General features: G+C 37.0%; 1 protein-coding gene across 1 annotated transcript in view; it reads right to left on the bottom strand.

The window, feature by feature from the left end:
• Positions 1-12,383, bottom strand: part of GLRB (glycine receptor beta) — a 144,228-nt gene extending 131,845 nt beyond the window's left edge. Inside the window, exon 1 of the mRNA XM_003418498.4 lies at positions 12,262-12,383. Coding sequence (XP_003418546.2) covers positions 12,262-12,383 — 122 coding nt within the window. The remainder of the gene's footprint in view (positions 1-12,261) is intronic.
• Between the last annotated feature and the right edge of the window lie 615 nt (positions 12,384-12,998).

Below are 12,998 nucleotides of genomic sequence, written 5' to 3'. Positions count from 1 at the left end.
CTCGTTCTCTGAAAAAATTAACAAAACTGATAAACCATTGGCCAGACTGACTAAAGATATACAGGAAAGGAAACAGATAACCCAAATAAGAAACGAGATGGGCCATATCACAAAAGAACCAACTGAAATTAAAAGAATCATATCAGATTATTACGAAAAATTGTACTCTAACAAATTTGCAAACCTAGAAGAAATGGATGAATTCCTAGAAAAACACTACCTACCTAAACTACCACAATCAGAAGTAGGACAACTAAATAGACCCATAACAAAAAAAGAGATTGAAAAGGTAATCAAAAAACTCCCAACAAAAAAAAATCCTGGCCTGGACAACTTCGCTGCAGAGTTCTACCAAACTTTCAGAGAAGAGTTAACACCACTACTACTAAAGGTATTTCAAAGCATAGAATATGATGCAATACTACCTAACTCATTCTATAAAACCACCATATCCCTGATATCAAAACCAGGTAAAAATGCCACAAATAAAGAAAATTACAGACCCATATCGACTCAACGGCAATGGGTTTTATCCCTCATGAACATAGATGCAAAAATCCTCAACAAAATTCTAGCCAATAGAATTCAACAACATATCAAAAAAATTATCCACCATGACCAAGTGGGATTTATACCAGGTATGCAAGGCTGATTTAATATTAGAAAAACCATTAATGTAATCCACCATATAAATAAAACAAAAGACAAAAACCACATGATCTTATCAATTGATGCAGAAAAGGCATTTGACAAAGTCCAACACCCATTCATGATAAAAACTCTCAGCAAAATAGGAATTGAAGGAAAATTCCTCAACATATTAAAGGGCATCTATACAAAGCCAACAGCCAACATCATTCTAAATGGAGAGACCTGAAAGCATTTCCCTTGAGAATGGGAACCAGAAAAGGATGCCCTTTATCACTGCTCTTATTCAACATTGTGCTGAGAGGTCCTAGTCAGAACAATTAGGCTAGACAAAGAAATAAAGGGCATCCGGATTGGCAAGGAAGAAGTAAAATTATCTCTGTTTGCAGATGACATGATCTTATACACAGAAAACCCTAAGGAATTCTCCAGAAAACTACTGAAACTAATAGAAGAGTTCGGCAGAGTGTCAGGTTACAAGATAAACATACAAAAATCACTTGGATTCCTCTACATCAACAAAAAGAACATTGAAGAGGAAATCACCAAATCAATACCATTCACAGTAGCCCCCAAGAAGATAAAATACTTAAGAATAAATCTTACTAAAGATGTAGAAGACCTATACAAAGAAAACTACAAAGTACTACTGCAAGAAACTAAAAAGGACCTACTTAAGTGGAAAAACATACCTTGCTCATGGATACGAAGACTTAACATAGTAAAAATGTCCATTCTACCAAAAGCCACCTGTACATACAATGCACTTCCGATCCAAATTCCAACGACATTTTTTAAAGCGATGGAGAAACAAATCACCAACTTCATATGGAAGGGAAAGAAGCCCCGGATAAGTAAAACATTACTGAAAAAGAAGAAAGTGGGCGGCCTCACTCTACCTGATTTTAGAACATATTGTACAGCCACAGTAGTCAAAACAGCCTGGTACTGGTAAAACAACAGGCACATAGACCAATGGAACAGAATTGAGAACCCAGATATAAATCCATCCACATATGAGCAGCTGATATTTGACAAAGGCCCAGGGTCAGTTAATTGGGGAAAAGATAGTCTTTTTAACAAATGGTGCTAGCATAACTGGATATCCATTTGCAAAAAAATGAAACAGGACCCATACCTCACACCATGTACAAAAACTAACTCCAAGTGGATCAAAGACCTAAACGTAAAGCCTAAAACGATAAAGATCATGGAAGGAAAAATAGGGACAACCTTAGGAGCCCTAATACGAGGCATAAACAGAATACAAAACATTACTAAAAATGACGAAGAGAAACCAGATAAAAATCAAACACCTATGCTCAACTAAAGACTTCACCAAAAGAGTAAAAAGACCACCTACAGACTGGGAAAAAATTTTCAGCTATGACATCTCCAACCAGCGCCTGATCTCTAAAATCTATATGATTCTGTTAAAACTCAACCACAAAAACAGAAACAACCCAATCAAAAAGTGGGCAAAGGATATGAACACGCACTTCACTAAAGAAGATATTCAGGCAGCTAACAGATACATGAGAAAATGCTCTCGATCATTAGGCATTAGAGAAATGCAAATTAAAACTACGATGAGATTCCATCTCACTCCAACAAGGCTGGCATTAATCCAAAAAAACACAAAATAATAAATGTTGTAGGGGCTGCAGAGAGATTGGCACTCTTATACACTGCTGGTGGGAATGTAAACAACCACTTTGGAAATCTATCTGGCGTTTTCTTAAAAAGTTAGAAATAGAACTACCATACAAACCAGAAATCCCACTCCTCGGAATATACCCTAGAGAAATAATAGCCTTTACACGAACAGATATATACACACCCATGTTTATTGCAGCACTGTTTACAATAGCAAAAAGCTGGAAGCAACCATGGTGTCCATCAACAGATGAATGGTTAAATGAATTATGGTATATTCACACAATGCAATGCTACGCATCGATAAAGAACAGTGAGGAATCTGTGAAACATTTCGTAACAAGCAGGAACCTGGAAGGCATTATGCTGAGTGAAATTAGTCAGATGCAAAAGGACAAATACTGTATAAGACCACTATTATAAGTTCTTGAGAAATAGTATAAACTGAGAAAAACACATTCTTTTGTGGTTACAAGAGGGGAGAAGGAGGGAGGGTGGGAGAGGGTTACTACTTTAGGTGAAGGGAAGGACAATACTCAATACAGGGAAGGTCAGCTCAACTGGACTGGACCAAAAGCAAAGAAGTTTCCGGGATAAACTGAATGCTTCGAAGGTCAGCGGAGCAAGGGCGGGGGTTTGGGGACTATGGCTTAAGGGGACTTCCAAGTCAATCGGCATAATAAATTCTAGTATGAAAACATTCTGCATCCCACCTTGAACTGTGGCATCTGGGGTCTTAAATGCTAACAAGCGGCCATCTAAGATGCATCAATTGGTCTCAACCCACCTGGATCAAAGGAGAATGAAGAACACCAAGGTCACACGATAACTATGAGCCCAAGAGACAAAAAGGGCCACATGAACTACAGACTTACATCATCCTGAGACCAGAAGAACTAGATGGTGCCCGGCCACAACCGATGACTGCCCTGACACAGAGCACAACAGAGAACCCCTGAGGGAGCAGGAGAACAGTGGGATGCAGACCCCAAATTCTCATAAAAAGACCGGACTTAATGGTCTGACTTAGGCTAGAAAAATCCCGACGGTCATGCTCCCCAAATGTTCTGTTGGCTCAGGACAGGAACCATTCCCAAAGACTACTCATCAGACATGGAAGGGACTGGTCAATGGTTGGAGAGAGATGCTGATGAAGAGTGAGCTACTTGTATCAGGTGGACACTTGAGACTGTGTTGGCATCTCCTGTCTGGAGGTGAGATGGGAGGGTAGAGAGGGTTAGAAACTAGCAAAACGGTCACGAAAGGAGAGACTGGAAGGCGGGAGCAGGCTGACTCATTAGCGGGAGAGTAAATGGGAGTATGTAGTAAGGTGTATATAAGCTTATATGTGACAGACTGACTTGATTTCTAAACTTTCACTTAAAGCACAATAAAAATTATTTTTAAAAAAAAAGAACATTTCAAGATCTATCCTGAAGTACAATGCTGTCAGTGATAGGATAATAGCCACACGCCCACAAGGAAAACCAGTTAATATGACTATTATTCAAAGATACGCACCAACCACTAGGGCCAAAGATGAAGGAATAGAAGATTTTTATCAGCTGCTGCAGTCTGAAATTGATCGAACATGCAATCAAGATACATTGATAATTACTGGCAATTGGAATGCGAAAGTTGGAAACAGAGACAGAAATATGGAAAATACAGCCTTGGTGATAGAAACAATGCTGGAGATTGAATGATAGAATTTTGTAAGGCCAACGACTTCTTCATTGCAAATACCTTCTTTCACCAACATAAATAGCAACTATACACATGGACTTCGCCAGATGGAGCACACAGAAATCAAATTGACTACGTCTGTAGAGAGAGACGATGGAAACACTCAATATCATCAGTCAGAACAAGGCCAGGGGCCGACTGTGGAACAGACCATCCATTGATCATATGCAAGTTCAAGCTGAAACTGAAGAAAATTAGAGCAAGTTCATGAGAGCCAAAATATGACCTCGAGTATATTCCACCTGAATTTAGAAAACATCTGAAGAACAGATTTGATGCATTGAACACTGGTGACTGAAGACCAGATGAGTTGTGCAATGACACCAAGGACAGCATACATGAAGAAAGCACGAGGTCATTGAAAAAACAGGAAAGAAAGAAAAGACCAAGATGGATATCGGAGGAGACTCTGAAACTTGCTCTTGAACGTCAAGCAGCTAAAGCAAAAGGAAGAATTGATGAAGTAAAAGAGGAAATGTAAACGAAGAAAAACTTGAACATGACAGATGCAGGAGATCATTTCAAGAGAAAGGAAGGCAGGTTCCACTTAAGTTTCATGCCTGAGTAACTGGAATAACGAGGTTGCCAATTTCAAAACCTGCGGAATTATTTAGAAAGGGAAGATCATGAATTCAATAGACTGCAAAATAAAAGCATGCCATTGAAGTGGAACTTTAAATGATTAATTCAAAAATATATGACTAAACATCCATTAAAGATTAGCTCTGGATATGATACTAACCATATAGGCCATCTTCAACTGTATCCGTTTTATAGATTATCCATATCTCTTTCAATAAACCTTTCGTCTTCTGGCCTATGTATTTGTCTTGACTATTTCTATTAGAAAGTAAGAAACTGACACTAAGGTAAAACCAATCTGCCCTAATAATTAATAGTAGGTAGTTTTTTTTAGAAGACTCAGAATAAGAAGAGGGTTAAAACAATACTTAAACAGTGTGTGACTGTGAATATTAAATTATTATGATAATTAAATTATCTAAGGTTATTAAGTTGTATCCCGACCTTTCTTACCATATAGAAATGATGTGCAGAAATGCTATCATTTAATAGTACAACATCTCTCTGTTGGAATCAAAAAGATTTTCTCATAACATGCATCAAACACCTTTATATACACACATACAATTTTTTGTGTGTGAACAAAATAATAAAAAGAAGTCACATTGAGAAGATTTTGTTTGAGAAAATCATTCTCTCTGCATTGTTCTGCTATTGGATAATCATAAGGCTGTAATCAAATGCAATGCAGCAGAATCACAAAATCTTAAAACTTTCACAACTTAAAGTGACTTTAAATATCACCATCTGGTCTAACCACCTATCCCACGCTCAAATCTTCCCTAAAATGTGTCTGCCAGGTAATTACCCCACATGCCTGAGTGCCTCCAGTTACAGTGAACTCCACTTCCTCCTTCCCAGTCAATTATATCTAGGCAGTATGCTGTTAGAAAGTTTTTCCTAATCTAGAGCCAAAAATATCTCTCCCCATTGCTACTACTCATTAGTCCTGGTTTTATCTCTTGATGCCAAATAGCAAAGTATACTTTCTCATCCACATCACAGTTATTCAAAAATTTGAAGACCAGCTTTCAAATATCTCAGTTCCTTCAGCTCTTCCTAATAGGACATGATCTCAATTACCTCAACTATCCTTATTCCTCCCCCTGAAAATATTCTGACCAGCATAATCCAGGTATCTGCACAGCTTGTCTTAATACAGTTAATCCAGAATTAGCAAAACAAAAACACTTAATTTCTTTCTAAATAGCCATTATATCTATGTTCATTCATGTCATGCTTACAATATTGCCTAATATTTATTACTATATTTATTATCTAATATTTCCAAATGCGCTTCTGCCAAGCAATTTACATTTGGTCCAGAAATCACTTGCATGAGTGATTTCGGGACCAAAGTGCAATTTAAGATTTATCTTTGTTAGATTCAGCCAATCCCTTTAGCCTTTCAAGATGATATGGGATACTAATTCTATCTCATATGCTCACTAAATGTCACAATACCTCACTATACTCAGTTTGGATGCCTGTTTCTTCTGTAGATCTTAGCTTAGTCATTGACTGAATGCTGAACATGATGAGGTCAAATTCTCACCAGGAAACATCATCCAGGTTAAAAACATTCTAATAACTACCTACTTTCTAACTTACTTAGTTTTCCTTTCACTGAAATCATATTTATAAATATTCTCCATAGAGATCATGTAAGTTATTCTCAAATACCTTGATAAAATCCAGATATAATGACTTATAATAGCCAAAATAGTTAGGTTTTTATTCATTATTTAAACAAAATTTCATCATATGTATATTTTGTGCCAGGCACTATGCTGGACCTTGGTTATCGAGTCAAATAAGGCACTCTTCTCAAGAAACTTACAATCTAACATCTATGGTACATACACACAATGGAATACTATGCAATGATAAAGAGCAAAGATGAATCTGTGAAACATCTCACAACATGGATGAATCTGGAGGGCATCATGCTGAGTAAAATAAGTCACTCACAAAAGGACAAATACTGTATGAAAAAAAACATGAAAATGTTTCCACACAGAAAGAAACAATCTTTGATTGTTACAAAGGAAGGGAGGGGTGGGGAGGGAAAGACACTAACTAGATAGTATGTAAGTGGTAACCTTGGTAAAGGGTAAGACAGTACACAATACTGGGGGAGTTCACACAACTTGGCCAGGGCAAAGTCATAGAAGCTTCACAAACATATCCAAATGCCCTGAGAGTCCAAGTTACTGGGTTGAGGGCTGGGGACCATGGTCCTGGGGGACATCTAGCTCAACTGGCATAACATAAGTCTATAAAGAAAATGTTCTACATCCAACTGTGGTGAGTAAAGACTGGGGTCTTCAAAGCCTGTGAGCAGCCATCTAAGACACATCTACTGGTCCCAGCCCGGCTGAAACAAAGGAGAATGAAGAAGAACAAAGACACAAGGGAAACATTAGTCCAAAGGACTAGTGGGCCACAACTACCACAACCTCCAGCAGACTGAGCCCAGAACAACTAGATGGTGCTCAGTTACCACAACTGACTGCTCTGGCAGGGATCACAATAGAGGGTCCTGGGCAGAGTGGGAGAAAAATGTGGAACTAAACTCAAATTTACACACATACACAAAAATACCAGGCTTGCTGGTCTGACAGAGACTGGAGAAACTCCAAGAATAAAGTCCCTGGATACCCTTTTAACTCACTACTGTAGTCACTCCTGAGGTTCACCCTTTAGCCTAAGATTAGACAGGTCTACAGAGCTAAGAATAACACACATGAGGAACATGCTTCATAGTTCAATCATGTATATGAGATTAATGCGCACACCAGCCCAAAAGCAAAGACAAGAAGGCAGGAAGGGACAGGAAAATTGTATGAATGGAAATAGGGAACCTAGGGTGGAGAAGTGGAGAGTGTTGATCCATCACGGGGTTGGCAACCAATGTCACAAAACAAGGTGTGTATTAACTGTTTAATGAGAAACTAACTTGTTCTTTAAACTTTCTTCTAAATCATTAAAAAAAAAAAAGAAAGAAACTTATAATCTGGTAGGGAAAGGAAACCATTACAGTTGATGATTACCTTATAGTGTTGTAATCACTGTAGACAATTAGGGAGATATGGAGACACAGAGTATGATTATCTAAATCAGACTGTCAAGATTAGGAAAAGTTTCCCAGAGGAAATAATACACAGTGAAACCTCTGAAAGCCGGAACTTGATGACATTGCCTTGTTTTTCCGAGTCTCAGTTTTCCGCCTTTGACAAGGTGCAGTCCTACCACTTTTCTATCGCTTGTTTTAGTGAAGAATGTTTGAATTTTCCTTCTCTGACAAGTTTCCACCTTACACAGGTTCCAGCTTTTGCATGTTTTACTCTAACAGAGTTTAAGTTGTGTTTGAGGTCATTATGACACAGCTAGGTTGAAATGCTGAATGTATGGGTACGGAGATCTTCAGAGAAAAAAGGGTTAAAGTCAGCAATGAATAAATGGTAAATATAGTCATGGATTTGGACAAGACCACTTCAAAGGAAGAAGGGAAAGGATGAGTATTTCAGGTGAAAAGATAAATACCTGAGGAGGTGTAAAAGAGTAAATGTGTATGAGACTTCATCTACGTGTGGATTGGGTGGTGGTGGGACTGGGATGGGGAAGATACTGCCAGAGGTGTCAGGGACCAGTTCAGCAACAGTCCTGTGTGCTGAACCAAGAAATTAGAGCTTTATTCAGAAAGCTACAGAGTCCCTTAAAGGGTTAGAGCATTGAAATGACTTGACTAGATTTAAGATTTACGAAATACACTCTGGGGTCAGTAATGAAATATGAATTGGAAGGAGGGATTCAAGAAGCAGGGAGGCCAATTAGGAGTCCACAGCAGATGAATGGAGGTGGGTAACCAAAGCAGTGTCCTGGAGATGAAAATGAAGGATATATTCCAGAGATGGTAAAGGCTCTGAATTGACACATCTTGGGGATTACTGATCAATAGCTAAGGTAGAAAGAGAAGTCTACAGGACCACCCCTCGCCCCCAGGTTTTTAGCTTGGATGGCAAAGGAAATGGTGGTGTCATTTGCTGAGAAAGGAAACACTCTATTAGGACGGGAGGCGTTCTAAATGTAGGCTTTATCATTTTGATGGAGTTTAAGGTCATTGCGGGACAGCCAGATTAAAATGGTGAATGTATGAATGCAGAGCTCTTCTGAGAGGACTGGAATGGACATATAATTTAGGAATCAAGAATGAATAAATGCCCTGGTGGCTGCTAACAGAAGGGTTGGCAGTTCAAACTCACCCAGTGTCTCTGAGGGAGAATGACCTTTAATAAAGATTAAAGTCAAGAAAACCCTACATGGCATTTCTGCTCTTTCACTTGGAGTCCTTATGAGTCAGAAATGACTGGATGGCACCCAACAACAGCAGTGAATGAATGGTTGTTACAGCCATGGATTGGACAGACCACTCAGGCAGAATACATGGAGTCACGATAAAGATCAATAAATTGATGTTAAAGTGAAATTCGAGCTTCACACAAAAAAGAGATAACTGTGCCCACGGGAAAAAAAAAAAAAAACGTTTAAAATATTTTTTCTAAAGTTTATTTCTTATTTATTAATACATATTAAATTTCTAAAATTTCTGGAAGTAGATTTAGTATGTAGTTTGTCAACCTGCTATTGTTGCTTCATATATACACCAAAAATACAACCAATAATTTTTTAGAATATCAAAACAATGTGAATTAAAAAAAAAAAAAAGTAAAAGCCAGGAAATGTTTATGATATACCTCAAGCTGAACATCAAAACTATACCCTCCTTGAGTATTAAGTTTTGTTGTTGTTGTTTTTTCTTCTCTTACATTTAAAATAATTTTTCCTTTTTCTATGAGTCTTTTGGGGAAAAACATTGTTATAACAGTAAAACTTAATGATTTCACTCACGTTGCTCTATGGCCACAGCACATTAACTTCATACGACTGTATACAGCCACTGCCTTCTCAACTCTGCTCTAAAAAAAAAGTTTTAAATGTATCAAAATAGCACTGGGCAAGAAGTTCACCGTATTGAAGAGCAGTATGGCGGTCTGTATTGAACTTCTGGGCTCTATAACCTCAGTTATTAATGAAGATGTTTTACACTTAATTGCCTTACATACGATAAAAAAAACTGAGTCATTTTCTAAGATACAAACAATTTACATGTGCCTTCACCGTACAATGTTGTTCAGAGATCCTTACTCTGTACATCCCATGGAATTTGATATAATGGAGCCAGTTATAGACAGAGAAACCCTAGTCATAAAAAAAAATACGATAAAAAAACTGAATCATTTTCTAAGATACAAACAATTTACATGTGCCTTCACCGTACAATGTTGTTCAGAGATCCTTACTCTGTACATCCCATGGAATTTGATATAATGGAGCCAGTTATAGACAGAGAAACCCTAGTCATATGATATCCATAATTCAGTGATAATCAGATCAGAATACTTTTTAATGAAACATTTATTTTATTAATGCTTATTAGTATTTATTATACAGTAAGAATAATATTTTAATAATAATATTATTATCACTTATTAAAAATACAATTAGATATACAAATCTAATTTTCCAAGTACACCTACCTTTCGTTTAATGGGTTAGATTTTTGGCAGCATCACCATCGAAAATATTAATATTTTAAAAATAGAGTTATACAATCTTTAGTCTCTTAACAATTAAAAGTAAATAAAATAAAGTTGAAAACACCGATAGAAATTATCAAAAATAAAATTGTAATGAACTACTCAAGATATCTAAAATACTGGATATGGGCTTAACAGGTATATATTGGGCCTTACAATTGAAGATTTCCTTATTTACCAAAAGAGAACCTTATTGTTTCACTCTTCACCCACTAAATTTCACTAAAAATTCTGTCTTAAGTAGCTACAGACGCCATAAGTACCTCACAGAGTCACTATATTCTGTCTCATGGATTCACTGTTATGTCAGAGACAGTCAGTCTGCATGTAAGGCAATTATCATGTTGTTCTAAAAAGGGACAGAAGCATTCTCTCAAAGACTTTTGTAAGATATACGGTAGTGATAAGACTTGCTCTTCCCCTCTTTAGAACTCTTTAATTCATGAAATTTGATGAGGGGGAATAAAAAAAAGAACATGAGCCCTCTGGGCATCCTTATATAGAGAAACCTGTCTGACTGAAGATGGCTCGACTCCCCACACAGAATCACCATGACTACAAGACATGTACACCAGCTTGTGTCAATATGTCAGCATTCATAAAAGGTTAATAGGAAGACTAGCTGAAGCATGAAAACATGTCCTCTCACTTGGGAAGAGTAAGGCTTAATAATGTCATGTTCCCTGAAAAAACTAAGCTAGTTGCAGCACAAAATCTGCACCACTGAGGAGAGGTGACAGCTGCAGACTGTGGTCATTCTGAACCTGCCCCAGTAGACGCTGGATGCCTAGCTGGGAAGACGGCCAAGCAGGAGCACATGAACACCACTCAGGGCATGCATGTCATGCATCCAGAAATTTGGCCTTGACATCAGACTATGCAGCACTGGAATAAGCAGGACTGTTACACGCAAATCAGGAGATATTCCTTAACATGGAACTCCAATGCCAGACTTTATGTGGATCATGAGGCGGTCTCACATTAGCATACAAATACCCACCCCAAAATTCCAATTCCAAAATGTCTTTCTTTACGATATATACTTCCCAGAACATCTTTACAATAACCTACATTTAAATAATGATGATGCTGGAATATCTTACTCATCACCAATATGAAATTTAACAAGTCTTAGTAATAAAGTCTCTTGTAACAACAATTTAATTTTTATGCCAGATTCACTGCACATGTTGCATTATTACCTAAAAGCACCTTATAGTTGGTGAAAGTTATTTATCTATATACTGGTCAATTGCTTTAATAACTATCATTCAGTAGTAGTATCAATCCTTCCTATAAAAAAAATCAAGCAAAACATCTAAACCACAAAACTTTGTCTCTCATTTGTTTTTGTTTTTTTTGGTGTTATATGTGAGAGGTGGGATTTCAGATTTAGATTTTGTTTTTACAAGTAACTTCAAGATTTAATGACATGGTTTTTTGGATAAATATACCAATTTCCCAGTACAAGTCCTTTAACAACAACAACAAAAAATTAAAATAGAAAATTGATCTACCATGTGAATTCTCTTCTGACATGCATTGACATAAAATAAATAGATCTAAGATCAGAGTTTAGATATCTTACTTTTTAAGGATATTACTTTTTAGGACTCAATTTTTACACATCAACTTTTTGAACTGGAATTTGCTCAAAACATGGACTCTCAGTATCCAACTAAAGTGGCACATTAAGGATAGAAAGAAATAGTAAGTTTTTTTCTAACACTATAAAAGAAGTGTAAAAATTATACAAGCCCATGGCATGAACAACCCTTTATAAAACACTGAGTTAACTATCACATTTTAAACTGCTCTTTACCCTGTCATTTTCCGCTTATACCACAAATGAGTGCATGCTGTCATAAGAAAAGCTTTGCTGATATGTATTTCAACAAAGCACCTTACTTTTATTAAAAATGCAATAATGTACTTCTCCATATAAAAATATAAGACATGAAGAACATACGATGGGCAGAGATACTGCTTCTTTTTCCCTTTCCCTTTTTTTGAAGACTTCTCTTTAGAATAGGCTTCTTCAACCCACAAGGAAAGCAAAATAAAAAAGGCCATCGCCAAGATGAACTTCATCTTGAAAAATTAAGTTTCAGCAGATGGATCTACAAGAAAGAACAAGAAAATTATTTATATCTATGAAAGAACTGATATCTATATGATTATCCTTTTAAGGAGCAGGATCATTACAACCCAAAGGGCAAGTACATTTATATCCTTACTGCTTAATCCTGCATGGTTACATTTCAACAATATATCCAAGTATTTTGTTTTTGTTTTGTGATGGTTTAGTAGTGAAAATTAGTTGAAATAATGGCTCAAAAAACAAGACCTCAGTGAGGTAGGAGTGGTTACTATGCAAAATTTCTGAGTTATATAAAACTAAATTTATATGTAATTGCACAGTCTATCAACATACCTAGCCCACTGCCATCGAGTCGATTCTGACTCATAGCAATCCCACAGGACAGAGTGGAACTGCCCCACAGGGTTTCCAAAGATCGGCTGGGGGATATGAACTGCAGACCTTTTGGTTAGCAGCCGAGCTCTTAACCACGGCATCACCAGGCCACCTAGAAGGGTGTTCAACAGTATTAAAATGGTTATCTCTGGCTAGCATATTTGAGGTATTTTTGCTTGTTTTCTTTTTAATTGTGTTTTTAGTTATACAAGCAAAATTTGCACTCTATC

This window comes from Loxodonta africana, chromosome 13, assembly GCF_030014295.1.
Source record: "Loxodonta africana isolate mLoxAfr1 chromosome 13, mLoxAfr1.hap2, whole genome shotgun sequence".
Classification (NCBI taxonomy): Eukaryota; Metazoa; Chordata; class Mammalia; order Proboscidea; family Elephantidae; genus Loxodonta; species Loxodonta africana.
Note: the sequence above shows the minus strand (reverse complement) of the source record. Positions and strands in the feature narration are given on the sequence as shown.